General features: G+C 44.4%; 2 protein-coding genes across 6 annotated transcripts in view; both read right to left on the reverse strand.

Annotated features, from left to right (window-relative positions):
- Nucleotides 1–615: 615 nt before the first annotated feature.
- arhgef18a (rho/rac guanine nucleotide exchange factor (GEF) 18a) lies at nucleotides 616–14,047 on the reverse strand. 5 transcript variants are annotated; one of them, XM_083689836.1, is made up of 21 exons: nucleotides 13,868–14,047; nucleotides 11,199–11,272; nucleotides 9,333–9,463; nucleotides 9,122–9,228; nucleotides 8,664–8,804; nucleotides 7,737–7,987; nucleotides 7,225–7,350; nucleotides 6,988–7,105; nucleotides 6,367–6,621; nucleotides 6,081–6,157; nucleotides 5,338–5,516; nucleotides 5,072–5,145; nucleotides 4,692–4,883; nucleotides 4,388–4,552; nucleotides 4,012–4,130; nucleotides 3,856–3,921; nucleotides 3,720–3,767; nucleotides 3,088–3,552; nucleotides 2,606–2,927; nucleotides 2,248–2,343; nucleotides 616–2,081 (listed from the first exon to the last, which is right to left on the reverse strand). In XM_083689836.1, exons 4-21 carry the CDS (start codon nucleotides 9,210–9,212, stop codon nucleotides 1,915–1,917), a joined length of 2,952 nt encoding a protein of 983 aa, XP_083545962.1. In that variant the 5' UTR covers nucleotides 9,213–9,228; nucleotides 9,333–9,463; nucleotides 11,199–11,272; nucleotides 13,868–14,047; the 3' UTR covers nucleotides 616–1,914. The 5 variants fall into 5 exon arrangements, with proteins under 5 accessions (XP_083545962.1, XP_083545958.1, XP_083545959.1 ...); XM_083689832.1 differs by having other exon boundaries at nucleotides 2,248–2,352; nucleotides 13,868–14,045; XM_083689833.1 differs by lacking the exon at nucleotides 13,868–14,047 and adding an exon at nucleotides 11,563–11,596 and having other exon boundaries at nucleotides 2,248–2,352.
- Nucleotides 14,048–17,103: 3,056 nt separating this feature from the next.
- The window catches only part of insra (insulin receptor a), a 36,207-nt gene continuing 34,676 nt past the window's right edge, over nucleotides 17,104–18,634 (reverse strand). Inside the window, exon 21 of the mRNA XM_083690227.1 lies at nucleotides 17,104–18,623. Within this exon, the coding sequence (XP_083546353.1) occupies nucleotides 18,269–18,623 (355 nt within the window). The 3' untranslated portion in view covers nucleotides 17,104–18,268. The remainder of the gene's footprint in view (nucleotides 18,624–18,634) is intronic.

The raw sequence follows: 18,634 nt of genomic DNA on the forward strand, positions 1-18,634 counted from the left end.
ATAATTACATGACTTTTATACAACACACAGAGTATTCTTATCTTCTTTTTTTTTTTTTTTTTCCTCGAACACTGACTAGTAGAGGCCAGGCCTATAAATCACTGTTTCTCCAGTGAATGTGTGAGCGTGTCTGATGTGAGAATGAGAGCTGAATGAGGCCCATGCAGCGCTGGCCCTGGCCCTGGCCCTGGCGCTGTCTGAATGGGCTGTCTGTGTGGCTGAGGGTGTCACTACTGGAGCGGGTGGGTACGTGATGCCTGTCACACCAGCTCCAGTGGGCTGGTGCTGCACTCAGCGCTCACGTCTCTCTGATGACCAGTGAGGTGTGTGTGTGAGACAGTCTAGGCTACCAGTCTGGGACCAGTCTACCACTCCCTGCTCTCTGCCTATGTAACCCACCTCAGGGGAAGTGGCCTCTCCTAAGCTATTTTTGACTCGCTGCTTTCACCAGGAATTTAGCGCTAATTGCATTGCAAAACGTGCAATCTTCTTGAGTTGCAATGTTTTAGGCTAGGAAGGATAAATCAAAAAGGTGGCTGATGACTATGATTTGTATGTATTTGGTACATTTTCATCAATCAAACAAACACAAACAAACAAAAGCCAACCACAGACTTCATAGTCATCCATCATCTTTTTATTCCATCCATCAACTTCGGATCGGAAACTCAGCAGGACATTATCAGCAGGAATGCACAGTTGGAAGTAACAAAAACACAGACTGTACACTGTAGTGCATAAGAAAGTAGACTTGACATATCACTCTTATGCTTCATCCCCCATAGAAAACATCATATTTCAAACGAATCTCAAAAACATTATTTACAACCTTGGTTCCAGAACAACCTAGTCATTTACCGTTACACAGTGGGAGACAAGCAAACATTGTCTCCTGACTAAACACACATCGGACAGTGTTTCATATACATTCTCTTACACTCAAGAGGCAGCTGTCTGGTGGTAAAAATAAACAAATATTTACCTAACAACAATTTATGTCGCGTGTTGATAATATTGTGCCATGGACTGAAAATCAACAGTCCGAGAAGTGCACAAAATGCGATTAAACCCTAGTCTCTACTCACAGTAACAGATAATTACATACAAATAACCCACACCAAGTGTTCTCCCCTTACAGTTAGTTCCATAGAAGATTCTATCACATGAGTAACCATTATTTTGATTAAGACAGATTTCAAGCAGCAGGTCAGTTATGCAGATTAAAAGAGCTTCTTATGCACCCTGACGTAACATGCTTGGCACCTCAGGTCAGATCTGCATGGATGTAAACAAGGCAACTTACACAGCTTCCTCACGACACCTTAGAGCATTCATAAAATCAATAAAAATGATCTTTAAAAAGTTATTAAAAGACGTGAGTGCTGAACGGTTGGAATATTTTCTCTACTTCTGAAAGCACGACAAAAGCACTCGTCAGAAAAGGTCTTTGGCAACTCAGGAACTCAAGAAGTAGAGGAATTTTTAAAAAGCATAAATCTATCAATTTCAGAACTAAAAAGAATATTTTCTGTACATTTTCTGACAAAATAATAAAACATTTAGTCTTTTTCTGCGTTTCAGAGGGATGTAACGTAAAATACGTTACGTAAAATACGCTTAGTGCACAACAGTAAATGTACACCATGCAAAATCATCACCTCTCTGTAAAAAGCTAATGACTGTAAATCACCATTAACCGTTATTTCTTCAACTACCGTTAGAGGTGCACACTAAATGGAATCCAACACATCAACTGGCTTTCCTCTTGGTACCAATCCATCAATCTGTTAAGTATCATAAGTGTGGCTGACATCTTCATAGCGTACTTGCTTAGATCTGTTCTACCTGAAGTCACTCTTCATTGACAGTGGAGGAGGACATCCTCAGGTAATGGCCTCACCCTGTATGCAGTCTCTACAGGAAGATGACACGCTCTGAACTGGGTTTGCCTATGTCTTTGGGGAAAGGAGGTGGGTGAGGTGGGGGAGGCTCAGGTGGGGGTGCCTGGCTGTGCCTCTTGTGTGTGCTGAAGGACTGAGAGGGCTTGACATTGGACATGGGTTCTGGAGGGTTAAAACGATCTGTAGAGGGACCAAAAAAAAAAATAGGGTTACTCATTGTGTACTGTATGTAGGCTTTTCAAACACGATACATCTGTTTACAGAAAACTTAAGACGGAACACATTTTGTATGTTATGTGTATTAAAGGTTTAGGTGAGACTTGCATGAAGAAGAGGTATGTCATACCTGGATGGAGGATACGGTGAGGGCTCTGAATCCTCTTGGCTCGGAGACTCCCACCTTCTTTACCAGAGACTCTGATGGGCACCATCTGACTCATGTCTATAGATGCTGTTGGGGGAGGGACACAGACTGCGTCATAACCAGGGTGAAGGACCACAGAAGAGAAAACTAATAATGCTTTTCTCAATGATTGTGTTTATGATGGAAACCCCATTATCATTCACTGGTACCCTTTAATAAAATGAACTTAGCATTTTAATGTATTCTTTTCTAGCTTTGCTCTATGAGTCGAGGATGGCAGCAGGGCCCTGAAAGGCATGCTACACCACACAGGGACAGAACACAGTGATTCAGCTCTGACCTGCACTCTGTGTGCGTTGGTGGTAGCCCTTGACCTTGATGCTCTTCTCCTTGCCCTTGCTGAGGGCAGCCAGCTTGGTGGGAATCTGCTGCTGGACGACCCCAGGCTTGTAGGCCTGGTTGGTGGTGCTGATCAGGTGGAGGGGGACTTCGGCTTTGAGTGGTGAGGGGCTTATGCTCTCCCTGCGCGGGGGCACCTCAGGGGGCAGCTCTAGGAAGCCGCTGTTGGGGATGGGGAGGCTAGGCCGGATGTGGAGCTTGGGGTTCAGAATAAAGTCTTCACCTCGATTGTCCCCTCTGAAGGAGGCGTAGTGGGGTAAGGCCTGAGGAATGACAATGACATGGCATAGAAGACTCATGAGGTGTTAACAAGTATGTGGGTAAAAGACTGCTGGCAAAATACATTAGTTACTTGCAGAGAGAGTACTATATGGAGTATTTGTCAAGGCAATGTTACACAAAATACATCTGAAAAAAACCCACCTGAGCAGCATCAAAGTTAAAGTGGCCTGGGTTGGAGAATGTCTTGTGCTTCTTTAACTTCTTCTGAGCATCTAGACGTTCCTTCTCCCTCTCCACAGCCTGCGTCGACTCCCGGAGTCTCTCCAGGTCCTGCTGGTAGGTCTCCCTCTGCATCTCCAGCTCCTGCCTCTCCCCCGACAGCCTCTCCTCCAGCCTGCTACACTCCTCCTCCCTCAGGAGGAGCTGGGCCTCCATGGCCTCCTCCTGCAGGCGGTGGCGCTCCCGCTCCTTCTCCCAGCGCGTCTGCTCCTGACGGTGCTGCACCTGCAGCTTTTGGAAGCTGGCCAGCTCTTCTCTCTGCAGAGCCAGCGTCCGCTGCTTCTCCTGCTCCTGCAGCACGTTACCGCGCTGACGGGCGGGACGCTCACGTTCCGACAGAGAGGCGCGCTGGAGCTCGATGTGGCTGTCCTGCTGGGAGATGATTGCCTATGGGAAGGGAGAGGGGACAGACTTAGGATCTATCTAATAATACAATAATACAATATGAAAACATAATATAAGATGAACCAAGATCCATGTTTTACTGTAACAGTTTGTGAATATGGAATAATCTGGTTGTTATTATTATTATTATTATGGTGAAGTGTTTTTACCTGCAGGCTGTAAAGCCACCGTGATAGCATCTGCACTCTGTCAAAGAACTTGAAAGAAACAGAAAAATACATGTAAATACAGGTAAATACAAACATTATGCATGCAAATATCAAGATAACATGTAGGAAGACATACCTCAGCCTCAGGGAAGGGGTTTGAGCAGGTGGAATTCCGATATGACGTTGGTGTCTCATCATCAGCCTGGAAACAGAATAAATAACCAAAAAATATAAGCACTCCATCACTCATTTCCCTGCTAGGCAAACGTTCATAGGGTCATAACTCACTCACCGACAGCTCCAGGCTCTCAGGGAGGTCGAGGTCATGTAGCTGGGGGTCAGAGGTCACACCCTGACCTCTCTCCATGGGGCTGCCCTCGGCACTAGCCGGCCTCTCACCAACATCATCATCTGGACACACACACACACACACACACACACACACACACACACACACACACACACACACACACACACACACACACACACACACACAACAACAACTCACCAACATGCCTCTGTGCATTCAAATCATTCCTCATTCCATTCCATGCATTACACTGTTCCTCATCCCATTCAATGTTCCTTATTCCATTCCAACGAGCGCATCCTCTGATTTCTACCTCCACTAGCCTCCCCTGCTTTTACCAAATCATTTGAAGACTTACCTTTGATGGGGGTGGTGGTGGTACTTCTGCAGTCGTAGCCCCCGAAGTTCTCTGCCCTCCTAACCAGCCCCCCTATTTCTCCCAGCCCACCTAGCCCTTCAGTCTCCTCTGTAGGGAGGGACATGTCCCGAACAACAGACAGCAGCAGGTACTGAAGATTCTCCACTAAGAAGAGAAGAAAATATGATTTAAGTGCTTCAATTAATCCTAAATTATTATGGCGGAACAATTGGCATAATTAGGACAGTGTAGTAGATGTTGTACAAAGTGCTCTTCTTCCCACTGTTCCGTGGTGTGGTCTTACCCTCGGTGATGGCCCCCTTGAGCAGTGTCTCCCCCTGCTGGAGGTCAGAGGCGTCTCCTCTCAGCAGCAGGCGAGAGTGAGAGGCTACGTCCTCCATACTGCGTCCTGTCACCTCCTCGCTGATGTCAGCAAAGATCTGCAGCTTCTCTGTCAGGCTCTGCACTATCTGGGCATCCCTCATGTCCAGACGCTCTATTCATACAAACCCCCCAAAATCAAATGCTTTGATGAAAAATATAAAAAAAAAAAAAACAATCCTCTAAAGTCTAAAGTACAATAAAACCATCACGGTGCTAAGAAAATCAATATCCTCATAGGATGAAGGTGACTTTCTATCCCTCATTCTAAAGTTGATTCTTCTGTTAAAGTACGTCTCTTACCTTGGAAGTCTCTAAGCCTGGCTGCCCTGGCCTCTTCCTGTTCACTGTACAGCTCCTCCTCTACCGCTGGACAACTGGAACACAGAGTTGGGGGGGTTACATTAGGCTCTAACAACAAGTCTTAATGTTAGGCTCATGAGTTAAGGTTAGATCTGAGCTAGAGAAATCTGAGTCAGTTGAGAGAAACATTTGGGGATAAGAGATAAGCACTAAACAGAGGAACGGAATGGGTTGTTCTCTAAAATGTGGGCTGTGCTGTTATCTACCTGTCCACAGCCTCTCGTATGTGGGTCATCCAGGTGTCCCTCTCCTCCCTGGAGCTGGTGTGGATCTTGTACATCTCCGGCTGGCTGGAGGAGGCACAGATGAGGAACATGGCCTTGTCCTCGTGGGCCACCTCTCTGACGATCAGCCTCTGGAGGGAGATGACAGACGGCTTGTTGTCCTGGAGGAGCGGGGCACACAGGTGGACAGAATATTAGTCGATTTAACAACAAGCTGAAGTACACAGTGCCTTTGCGTACGTAACGGGACAGTGAAGCATTTTTTCTTTTGGCTATACACTACAAAAGTCTGGATTTGAAAATCAAACAATTACAAAACAGGTAAGAGGATAAAGTAGAGATTCTCAGCTTTTATTTGATGGTATTTGTGTACATATTGGTTTCAGCATTCAGAAATTATACCACTTTTTATGCATAGTCCCCCTATTTCAGGGTACCCAAAAGAAATGGGACAATTGGGTTGACAGGTGTTTCTGGTAAGTCAGTTGTGTTCCGTCTCATCATTTGTGCAGGCATAATTTGTCATTTCTGAACGCCGAAACCAAAACGTACACAAATACCATCAAATAAAAGCTGAGAATCTCTACTTTAACCTCACAGTAATGGTTTGATTTCAAATCCAAACTTTTAGAGTGTAGAGCCAAAAGAAGAAACACTTCACTGTAGGGCAATTTATATTCACTCGCAGTGCTCATAAGCACATATTCCTGTTTTGGGAAACTTACCACAACAGCAAATATCAGCTTCTGATCCTTTTCTTGTAAGAGCAACAGGACATCGGACAGCAGCACTGCATGGATGTCTAAAGCCAAGGGACACCAGTTAGGTCACATCATCACAGATCATAATAGTAGTAGTCCTGCTAGATATGGGTGACAGATTGAGACAGACTTGTGCTGACCCGGGCGATCAAAGTACAGTATACGGTGAAGGCCTATGTTTAAGCGTTCATGCATTTATGCTTGATAGTCGACCATATTCGACTGTTCAGTGATTGCTCCGAGTGGTCACCTTTCAGCCGGCCGGAGGCGGCTTTCCAGTTGACCGTGCCTTCGTGGAGCAGCGCTCTGTAGCCCTGGGCCACGTCCTCCCTGCGGAACACTCGCCCGTCCGTCAGCTTGCTCTGGGACTTGGGCTCCAGCCTGACGCCGATGTCTCTGAGGCGCGCCGCCTTTTCATACTCGTCGACATGGGTGTCCACCTGGCTGATGGTGTCCTTGATGAGGCCCAGAGCCTGGACCAGAGACTCGTGCTCCTCTGTGTCAGCTGGCAGGACAAGAGGAAGAGATTAACCAGCCACATGGGTGTGACATCTCATTTAACTCTCTTTAAAACTAATTCATATTAATTATAAAAAATAATATTATACTGTATTTATTTACAGTTATTTTCTTTCTTTTCATAGTAAACAGCCAGTCACATAATACAACATAATTCAACAGGATGACAGTATTGGGTATAGGCACGACAAGTCAATAACTAATTGCTGATGTGACAACTGTATAACTTGTGTGGTGAATTACGTGTGTCTAAATGGCTTCATTTTTATTCCGTCCAATCCTTCTTTCTCTTTCCAATTATCCCTTTGTTTTCACCGCTTCTTCAGTAGTAGTAACATGCTTGGTGGGTTACCTTCAGTGTTCTGAATGATGCGTTCCACCAGGACAGGGTATTTTGTGATTCGCTGAGTTACCAACAGAATGCACTCTGGGAGTCCTAGCCGACGTACGACAGGCAACTGACCAATTTTCTGGAAAAAAATGAAGATGGAACAATCAAGGAAGTGATCTAATCTTGTCATCACTGAACAAACATCTATATTTCATACCAGGCATATAATACATTTACGTGACTTGACACATTCCTTACCCTTATCAAGTACTGGAACTTTTTGTTGGTCTGTAGTTGTTCTTTGTAGAGGCTGACAGCATCACTTTGGTGACTGCAGAAAATACCGTAGCTGTCCTTCATTCTGTTCCCCATCTCTCCTGAAAACTGTAAAAGCAAACAGTGTGATCACTTCAACAAGTCCAATAATACGTTTCAGGTTAACAATGGTACCCTATGTTCTTGAAGGTTACCAAGACCCTTCGCTAGAAAGAGATAACATTCATATCTGATTACTGAACAGGGCTTGACATTAACCTTTTGGCCACTTGTCTTGCTGAAACGTAGGACAGATTTGAAAAAATGGGCTGATGTTAGTAGGATCTAGTAGGGTTAGATTAAGATTCTTAGAATGTCTTGCCAGTGACACAGCACCATTCCTGCCTGGGAGGAGAGAACAACACATCCAACTATAGTCAATGACAGTACGTCCCAATCATTCCTACCATTCCTGAGAACACCTATGGGTTATACATTCAGCATGGAGAGATTACCTGTGCTATGAGGATGTCTCCCAGTCGTGTGATGCAGTAGTTTCTCTGGTTCTCTGGCTCCACAGACTGGGCCTGGTGTTGTTTGAGTTGATCAAGGAAATGCTGGTGGAGGAGGAGCAGGCTGTCCACCTGGGGAAAGAGCCTGTCCAGTCTGGCCTCGTCCATCTGCAGAGTCTCCCTCAGCTCGTGCATGTACACATGCAGCATCAGCTTCAGGGTCCGCACGTGGTGCAGCTCTGTCTGCATCAGCTCTGAGAACACATCATCATCATTACATTATAGAGGCAGTCATCATCATCATCATCATCAACCTCTTCATCATCATCACAGTTATCATAATCACTTTTGAGAAATGTAAAACATCAACGTCAACATAATCTATGTACAATCCCTGATTATACGACGGTTTGATCAGAACAAGCATTGTGATCGGCCGAGAGGCGTTTGAAGTTGTGCTTTATTCCCTGATAAAGTAACAGGTATGACGTGTTTTTCCTGTTTACCGTACATTGCAGTAATATCCCTGCGCAAACACTTGAACTACGAATATTTGTTCATCGCGTTACCTTGACAACAGTGGTTGTTTTGAGAACTATACTTTTCTGAGCGCAGGGCTGAAGCTAGCACAATCTACCACGCAACATAAATAATATAATATAAATACTTACTGCATTGTTTTCTTGTTACAATTCTCAGTTTTGTAACTGCTGTGTAAAAATAATAAGTCTCCGTGCTTTATCGTGAATGAATTCACAGCTGACGGGTTGCCAACAGCCTAACAACGCCCCTCAGCTGTGACTTTATTCATGATAAAGCACAGCCTCTCATGCCTTGTTGTTAAGAAAAGCATTGATCCAGTTGAAGCTTTCAACGGGCTCGCTCAGTGACAAATCATCAAAACGAATGACATTAATACACACAACTTACCGTAAATCACATCTTGTCTCTTGACGGCCTCTTTGTGGAGGGTTTTTAAGTACTGCTGGTCCACAGCCACACTCCAGGACTCAGCCTCCAGGTCCTGGGCATCAGCTTCCAGCTCACCTCGTAAGGCAGCATAATGGGCATCTATACAGGACGCAAACAGCCAGTTAGTACACAACATACACCAGAACTACAGCTGCTTTTCCTTTTTTTCCTTCCTATCATATGGCTTCTTGTGAGTGCTCCTTATAAGGCGATTTTCACATAGTGTACAAAAACACCACAACTACGCCAGTTATGTAACGTGGGAGCTATATCAACACATCACAGCCAGAGTTAGCCACATAACCAAGGTCCCCATTCAAGGCAGAGTTAGTTATGACAGAGGAGCAGGGACTTTTCAACAAGTCCTCATCCCCTGATCATCACAGAGCAAACAGCTAGCGTACTATCTGACTGACCTTCTATGATGACGGACTCAACAGTGGACGGGGCCAGGGACACGGAGTCCTCTGGGAAGAACCTGGATCTGAGTGAATCGACTTCGTCCATCTGCACAGGACGGGATCTGAGGGAGAAAGGGGATGGTTAGCAAATGATACGCACAGATGCACAGATGCACAGACACACAGACACACAGACACACAGACACACAGACACACAGACACACACTTAGGCTGCTGTTGTGAGTGGAGGAGGTAGCAGGCTGGCAGCTGTGTCCTGTTGGGGTGATGGTCATGCCTGGACTGAGGGGGCAGCTGAGGAGGTCATGGGTGGCTGAGGGACCAAGTCAGTCCCCAGGGCTGGAGAGAAAGAGAGAGCAAGGAAGCGATAAGGCCTAATTCAACTGGGGAGGAGTGGAAACAAAATAAAGTGAAACAATATTGACAGGAAGGCGCCATACTAGGAACTTGAGCCAGACTAAATCTAAACTGACAATCTGGTTGTCATGTAAGGACAGTGTTCTTATAGTTGAGGCGATTGATTGCGATCTTGATTGTGATTGTATGAGGCAGTGTCTTTGGAAGTGTGTCAGTGGTCTGAAAGGTTCAATGATCTTAGATAAGATACGGGGGTTAAGGGATGGGGACTGGGAAGTGACAGTTGGACTGGACACAGGCATTGTAGATAAACCTACCTGGGCTGCTCTTGTCAAATGTGCTCTATATTGGGGGTGCTTCTTAGCGTAGCACACTAATGCGCACACCACATGATCTCAAGGTTCCTGGTTCGATTCCGACCCTCGACATATCTTGCATGTCATCCCTCCTCTCTCTCAGCCATCCTTCCTGTCAATCTCTACTGTCTCTATCCCAATAAAGCAGAAATGCCCTAAAAACTTATATTTAAAAAAAAAAAAAAAGTGCTCTATATTCCTCTTGCTGACTCGAAACAGGACAACAATCTGCATAACAAAACACCACAGGAAGAGTGTATGTTATGGCGTTGATTCCTGACAAAGGCTGTTGATAAACTAAGACATACTGTGATGTGGACCTGTGGAAAAGGAGAACTGGTTTGAACTGGTTTGGCAGACAGAAAGCAGATGTCAGGTCAGACCAGCTCAGAGACAAGACACATGACAGGAAATGAAAACAAACAGGACAAGGAACATGAAACATAACGCTGTAATAGGACATACACTCACTTCGCACTTTATTAGGAACACTATACTAATACTGGGTACTAAGCCTCAATTATTCATGGCATTCATTCCACAAGATGTTGGAAACATTCCTTTGAGATTGTGGTCCATGATGACATGATTGCATCACGCAAGTCCTGCAGATTTTTCAGGTGCACTTTCAAGCTGTAAATCTCCTGTTCTACCACATCCCAAAGGTGTTCTATTGGATTCAGATCCGGTGACTGGGAAGGGTTAGGGTTAGGCCACTGAAGAACACTGAACTCATTGTCATGTTCATGAAACCAGTTTGAGACGACTTTTGCTTTGTGACATGGTGCATTATCATGCTGGAAGTAGCCATTAGAAGATGGGTAAATCGTGGCCATGAAGGGATGCACATGGTCAGCAACAATACTCAAATAAGCTGTGGCATTCAAGTGATTATTGATTGGTACAAACAGGCGCAAAGTGTGCCAAGAAAACATTCCCCACACCATTACACCACCTCCACCATGAGAACACCATGTACAGGTGTTCCTAATAAAGTGTTCGGTGAGTGTACTTTTCATGCTGCGATCAACTGGAACTAGCTGTCTGCTGCTATATGGAGTCTACTATAGCAACTTATGTAAGGTGTAAACCTGGATACTCATGTACCACACATATAGCTTTGCAAATCCTACAGTGTGTGTGTACCTTAGAATGTGAATGAGTTGCATGACACTTCTTATCAAGATATAACTCTTCTGAGTTTTTCCACTGAGCCCTCAGATCGTATCAGTGCTGGGTGGGGGATGCAGCTGGTGAGCGACAGCTCATCTCAAAGCAGGCTTTGAATTAAAGTGTGGAATTATTCCTCAATAAACTTTTAAGAGAAGATCTCCAGGTGCAACGATAAGAATAACACTTACCCGTGTTGTGTTATCGTACTCCAGTCTGTGTAGACAGTTCCTCAAGGCACTAGAAAAGGCACTTCCTCAAGGCACTGGAGAAAAAACAAAACACAGAAAACAAGGACTGTTTGACTAGTAATTAAAAAATACAAATATGTGGAAAAGTAGTCCAAAAACTACTGACGTACTGCTGAAGCAGTTTGACCCAGTGTTAGAAAGCCTATTGATGCCAATTCTGGCTAAAACAAGCAAGACTGTGTTCCAGATAAAAGCACAGTAACACACAAGCTGTGTGTGTGTTTGTGCGTGTGTGTGTGTGTTGATGTGACAGGCCTTTGAAGGTCAATGGGACTGACCCACCGTTGTGTAAATAGGCGTTCACCTGAATCAGTAGCTAACAGCAGCCCTCTCTCAGGCAGAAACACGACAACAAAATCACCTCAACACATACTAGTGGCAGAGAGTCAAAAATCAGATGTCAAATTAAATACAGTAAGGTCAATGGGGTCGGGATGGCTGTAACATGAGACTATCCAAACGAAAAGCACTTGTTTAGTGACACACCTAAAACACACACACACCTTTCTGTTTGATGGCTGAAGGTGGATGCTGCTGAGGAACAGTTCACACGCATGTCAGCCTCATACTAGCCTAAGGCTCAACTGCTGAGTACACAAAGCTACTTCCTGCTGTACGAGAGAAACAACCACTATAACATGCTCTCTCATATTTGCAATGCTTTAGTTAGACCTAGTTTCCATGTTCTGTCTGTAAAAAGACACATTTCATGACAGGGATAGGCCTCACTGTTCATAAATCTAGACCATGCACAATAAGTACACCCTACATCAGTAATCATGAACAGTGTGTACTGACATAGAAATTACAGTTCACAGGCTCATTAAGATTGTTATTTTGCCATTTAGTCTGTCTGATGAGTCACACCCCAACTGTGTCTCTCACACACACACACACACACACACACGAATGTGAGAGGGAGACACAAGCGTGAAATACAGGTCAGTCCCTGTGCTAGTCAAAACAAGACAAGCAAGTCTGCCAAGTATCCCACTGAGGACAGAAAAAAAAACACTACGGCTGTGTTTGTGAAAAACAGTTTCACTACTTCAGACATGTAGCCTAATAGTCATCAAAGCTGAACTGAACTGTCTAACTAACAGGTGAAAACGTTCAGAAAGCATGTCAACTAGTCATGTGCTTGAATGAGTAGTAACTGATTGTCACGGTCTTCTCTGTATGACTAAGGCAACCTGTTGTTAATGAATGTGTCACTACGATTAACTACATAGCAGGCAATGAAGGTTGGCTTAAACAAAGAACTCGGTGATCCAAGCCGTTATTTATATATATCACAATCACAAACAGTTGTTTTGTATTTCACGTCTCATTCTCATTCATTGGCATTACTCATACACCACAAGTACATTTTTTAACATGCTGTTTCCACAGCGTCAGACCAGGAGCCCTGACAAGCCGTTCACTTATTAACAAAAACTAACTCCCCTACGTGTGTGTGTGTGTGTGTGTGTGTGTGTGAATCCTCATTGTGAGAGACTAAGTCCTAGAAATGGGGGGTGATGTGAGGTGTGTGTGTGTGTGTGTGTGTGTGTGTGTATGTGTGTGTGCGCAATGCAGTGTGAGCCCAAGCCTAGCTAGGCCTAATTATAATCATGTGACCATGTGACCTCCCATCAGGGTGCTCTAACTGGGCCCTGGGACAAACTGGAAAATGCTGCCTCTTTCATTTAATGGCTGGCCTGCAGGCCTTTCCCCTACTTTTGGAACCAAGTTCACCCACAGAGGCATGGCATTGGAGGTTCTAAACAAGTCAAGCAATACCGACACCAGCGTCCACCAACTGATGTACCACTGTGTCCTGAATGACACCTAAACAATAACACATGTGATGCTGTCATCTGAGAGGCCATACTGAAACCTGTCAGCTCTTTCTTTTATCAGGGAGGCCATTCTTCACGGAGAGGGAATGCGTGGAATGCTGAGGTGCACTGTGAGAGAGCACGCTGACCTGGATTCTTACCTATTGAGAAGAACAATCGAGAATGGTGTCTAATGTAATGAACATAATAGGAACGCAGGCTTGGTTTCATGAGGGTCACCCACTATCGCTACTAAACTAAACTGCGGTAGATCTCCTTCACTGTCAGCAAAGGCAGACGTTTAAGTGGTGGGAAAGGTGGAGAGGTGGCAGGTGCTTGTTTACATCTCTGGTTTCATGCCTGCTAAAAAATAAAACGCATATTGACTAACAGGTCCAGTACAACCAGTGCCACCTAATAGACAACATTGTACGTCTTCCTTTCAGCAAATTGTGCATTCAATAGTCGAAATGCATTTAAGCCTAAATCTCGGTTTGAATAAATATAAACGTTTAAAAATGTTGGACAAGGAACACCCTACCGGCAAAACACTTAATTACAATTTCATTGTGGCCATTTCGGGTGTTAAACGATAAATTCAGCAAAATTGCTTTCTCAAATCATAATCAAACTCCTTTGTGTCACAATTGTTATTACAAGTGCCAAACACATTGCAAATATGCTTTTTTATGTCTGTTCAACAATAGTTTTCCCCCCCTACTCTGTGAAAGAAGTGTGATAGAATACTTTTAAACCATTACCTAATTACGATTAGCCATTTTCACTTACCACATCATCGGAACTCCACCGCGGCGCGAGCCGGGATCAAAACGGGAAACTATGTATCCTTGTACGTAATTCCAGGGAAAGTGATCAACTTCGAACGGGATACACCAAAAGTTTCACTTTCCTGAGTGATGCCTCTGAGTAGACAAGTGCACAAACAACAAAAAAAAACAAGCAAGGAAATTCCAGTCTTTGGACGAGCCTGTTTCCTTCCCTCTCAAAGCATTGTGGGAGTCGTTTTTCGTTCTATGTTTCAATGCAACACATTCCACAAGTTAATTCCACAAGACCTGTTATTAAAGAGACACCAATTTGCTTAGAATTAGACTATCTGCTAACACATGATACAAAGTTTAATATGGAGGAGTTAAAATGGGTGGTTTACGGGAAAACAAAATCCGAATTTGAAATCAAATAATTAGTTACATGAATAATTAGTGAAAGTTCAAATTCATTCGTAGTTAGGCGCGTGATGTGCATCTGAAAAGTAGACCTCTCCGCAACAATAATGTGTACTGATAATATCAAAAATAGGAAAATATATACGTATTGTGATGAAAATGTTGTATAATTCTGAATAAAAATATATATAATAACAAAAAAGGAAAATGTCAAATAACTTGCATAGCACTGGGTATCATTAGTTGATGATCAACCAGCGAGTGACATCATCCTAGACCTCGAACGATCCTTGACATCATCTCATCACTGAGCGATTCCCAGACAGTGACCATGGAAACGAGATGCTGGAAAAATAATGCTAATTTTTGTTCAGGGGTTCGATCACAAACAACTTCCACAACACCCACAACAGGAAACATGCAAAGGTAGTGTGAGATTTTAATGTTATTGTTATATAACAAAGTTTCAGTATAATGGCAGTGTAGTGATTTGTAGAGCTTGTGTAAAGTGAACTTGCATTCTCTACTTTATTAGTCAGTACAAACAAAATGTTAAGAATAGTCAGCTTGAAATACATTTAGGCCTTGCTGTCATAATGTTAAGCAGTAAACCAACAAATATAAATAAATAATCACAAAGAATTCTGAATAAAAAAAGTAATTACTGTGCTTTAATTCAGATAACTGGAGTGTTCAATGCCCCAGACAGACTGACTCTGAGACATGGAGAGCCAGAACAGACAGTCTAATTTCAAGCAGCTTGAGAAGAAGGAGACATTCAAACAGAAGGTTGGGCACCAGGGAGGTAGAGACTCAGAGATGAGGAGGGCAGACGCCAAGAGACGACAGGCTGCAAAGGCAAAGGGGGATATGGACATAAACAGGAGCAAGAGTAAAATGCAGGGTGGGTCTAATACGGAGCATGGTTGTGGAGATAGAGGCACCACCCGCTCAGGCTGCAGGGGTAGAGCAGGGAGCAAGGAGGCCAACAGGGGCCCCAAGCCTGGCCGGGTCATCATCCTAAAGAGAGACACAGCGCCTGTGAAGGATGTAATGAGGACTGTGGGTGGTCTGCTGTGCCCTAGAAGCAGCGAAGCCCCAAGTGAACAGGCCACTGCCACAGTCATACGACTGCCTAGAGGAGGGAGATCGAGAGAGATCGAGGCCAGGGCTAACACAGCGGGCAGGAGGAGGGAGGAGTGGATCCCATACACTTCCTTGTCCACTGAACCTGCTCTACCCCAGCCCAGTGGGAGCAGAGGGGAGTGCCAGGAGAGTGACCCCCATAGACACCACAGGGGCCCGTATGGGCCAGGCTGCAGAGTCTGGCGTCTTCCTTTATCTTCCCTACAGGGTAAGAGAGTCAACATGGAGACACGCTGGTACAGTAGCTCTCCCCTGCCTGATGGGGGCGCCATGCCCTTCCGCCGTAAGAAGAGTGCGAGAGTGCACTCCAGTGTATCGTGGGCGGATGAAGAGTACTGGTCACGTTGGGATGGCTGGGATGAGGTCATTAAGTGGGGGGACGAGGAGGAGGAGGAGGAGGAGGCGGAGGAGGAGGAGGGGAAGGGGAAGCAGAAGACCAAGAGTGGACAGAGGGAGAGCCGCGGAGAGAAGACAAGCCAGAAGAGGAAATAGACAGAGGGGGAAACAGGGATAGGGAGTGACAGAGAGACGGCATATAGTTTTAACAAGAGAAAATTAGAATATTCATATCAGAGAGAGAAATAAACAGATGGCTATCTTTTTCAAACGTTGGTCTTCTGTGTAGATCTGTCTGTGTAGATAAAAGTCCTAGGGAAAACATACATAGGCCATCGTATTACCATGGAATCCATCCACAGTCACATTACACTTACCACACATCTACTGTAGCAGAAATGCCAACAGAAACAGACTACCAGTCTACCAGTAAGCAGGCTCGGACAGGCCAGTGTGCAGTGGACTTATAGAGCAGCTGGAGAGTCTGGGGCAGACAGAATGTGACGCTAAAATCGAACTGTCAGATGACATTTGGAAGTTGTTTACTCACCTCACAGGTCAACATTGTGCTGCACAAAAACACAACGTCACCAACTGTCCTCTCGTCTTATATAACGAAAGGTCACGAGTGCGAAAACAGCTCACAGAGACCAATTTAGAAGCCCTATAGACATGTCATCAACAACACTTAACACACACACGCTTTCATTGGGATGTGAATGAAATGTAGGTGTAGGCAAAATGACCTTGTTTTGTGTTTCAGAGATAAGCAGGATGTGTTGGGTAGTAGGCACACAAATGGTGTGAGTAATGATTATCCCAAACTGACCTTGACAGCATTGCCCTCCTGTGGTAGAAGTCAAACAATGCATGTAATGAGTTGGCTTGGTACAAGCGTTGGAGCTCTACAGGGGACAGAATGTCCTAAATAGAACCTGACACTTCCTCATACCTCCTTTGAGAGCCTATAAGGTGACGTGTGCTTCTTTTGCTCATTGCAGGATATTCTCTAATCTTCACAATCACCAACACCACAGACAGATCTGTTTAATCCAGTGAATTGCTCTAAGACAGTGTCTGTTATCAATGTAGTGTTGACTTTTAAATCAAAAAGGTGGAGACTATTTTGCAAAATCCACTGGGTTGGAATGATTAAACGACACCCTCTTGCTGTTGTCACAATTCACACAACGACCTCCCTTCTAATTTTCACCACATATAACGTCAACAGCGGGTGCCATTACACAGACCCCTGCCATGACCTATATACATGACCCAATACTTGGTCACAAAACCCCACAATACGACACAGGAAATGGTGATAAATAACAGACACGTTCCACGACCCTCTTCATGAATGCACCTTGCTGCTTTATTTACAGCATAGTTTTATTTGATCTTGATATTAAGGGCAGACATTTGAAGCCAAAGGCGCCAACACTCCTCTGCATGTCCATCCGATAGATAGAAAAAAGACCAAGTGCTGTTGGTTGATCAGAAGTCCAAATGATAATTAGTATGATTTCTGGATTAGAAAAAATAAAGATAAGAGACTAACATTGTAAAAACATTTCTACGACCGGAAATACCTCATGAATGACAACATTTCATCTATGTACAAAAACATCAATAATATATTTATATATATGTATATCTTCTATACCCACTAAAATATACCAAAAAAAGAAGCAGCTATTGGTCAATCTGAGGAACTCGTTTGTCAAATGCTTTTGAAACAGTTTAAATATCCTTCAGCTGTAAATGTGAAAACTCAAAGAGAAAATGAAAAGTAAATAAATTAAAAATAACCAAAAAAATCGGTTCATTCTGTGTGATGTTTGGAATACTGCAGAGTGTGAGGAGACAAGTGTTTAACAAGCTTCTCCAGTGGATAAGAGTTTGTTCGAAGATGGACACGTTTGGCCATCCAACAGTTCCCAAGATTCAAAATAGTCTTTCATCGAGAACTTTTAAGTACAAAGAGTTCAGACACACTTCCATGACAAGGATTTAGGCCACAGACAGAGAAGGGCACTTTTAAACTGAGCAATCCCAGGGAGAAACCCATCGTCGAGGGAGGGAGGGAGGGAGGGAGGAAAGTCAAGGGGGGGGGGGGGGGGGGGTCATGGGTTTAGCAGCCTCCTGGTTATCCCAAAGTTTAGTTTCACAGTTGATTCTATCCGCATCCGCCCAGTCATGGAAACTTGGCAATATTAAAAAAATAATTGAAGACAAGTCAAGAGAGAAGCAGGAGGTTCTTTTTTTTTTTTCTTTTCTTTTTTTTTTTATAAATACAAAATAATGTCTGTATCCTGGTTCTGTGTTGACATACTGTAGTGTTGTGGCATCTGAGAGGAGAAAAAAAACATCCTGAGATATGCTTCGAGAGGGGCTTTCTGAAAGATTGATAAAAGTGATATCTATATAAAATGACAAAACAAAACAAAAATATATATATTTATATCTATGCATCTGTGTTGGGGGGGGGGGGCATGGGGGTGGGGGGGGGGGGTGTGTGATGTTAGGAGGGGCTAAATCTGGGCAGGGCTAGTATTCGTCCGTTCGTCTTCCCCCCGTTCATGTGTGTGTAGGGGATGTGTTCCTCATAGCTTCCCCTCAGGCCAACGGAGGAGCCCTCCTCCCTGTCTGAACACTCGTCTCTGTGGGAGTAGGAGCTGGGGTCCAGAGGGATGCTCTCCATGTTCTCCATGTCCATGTCAAAGTCCTCGCTCTCCGGAGGCTTGTTCTCCTCGCTGTAGTAGAAGGACATCTCCTGGAAGGACGGGTGAAGGTCCTCCCGCATCATCTCGATGATCTCCTGGAAGCTGGGCCGCAGCTTGGGGTTGTACTTCCAGCACATCTGCATCAGGTTGTGGCTGTCAGGAGG

The sequence above is a fragment of the Argentina silus genome (assembly GCF_951799395.1).
Source record: "Argentina silus genome assembly, chromosome: 18".
In the NCBI taxonomy this organism is placed as follows: domain Eukaryota; kingdom Metazoa; phylum Chordata; class Actinopteri; order Argentiniformes; family Argentinidae; genus Argentina; species Argentina silus.

Bases quoted from the DNA above. Each gene is read 5' to 3' on its own strand.
- arhgef18a (XM_083689832.1), bottom strand. From the start codon at position 9,212: ATGGACGAAGTCGATTCACTCAGATCCAGGTTCTTCCCAGAGGACTCC. The intron at 4,884-5,071 runs GTAAGAGACGTA...TTGTATGAATAG, and splicing joins CAGGCTTAGAGACTTCCAAG to AGCGTCTGGACATGAGGGAT. The intron at 2,353-2,605 runs GTCAGAGCTGAA...CTCCCCCAACAG, and splicing joins CCAACGCACACAGAGTGCAG to CATCTATAGACATGAGTCAG.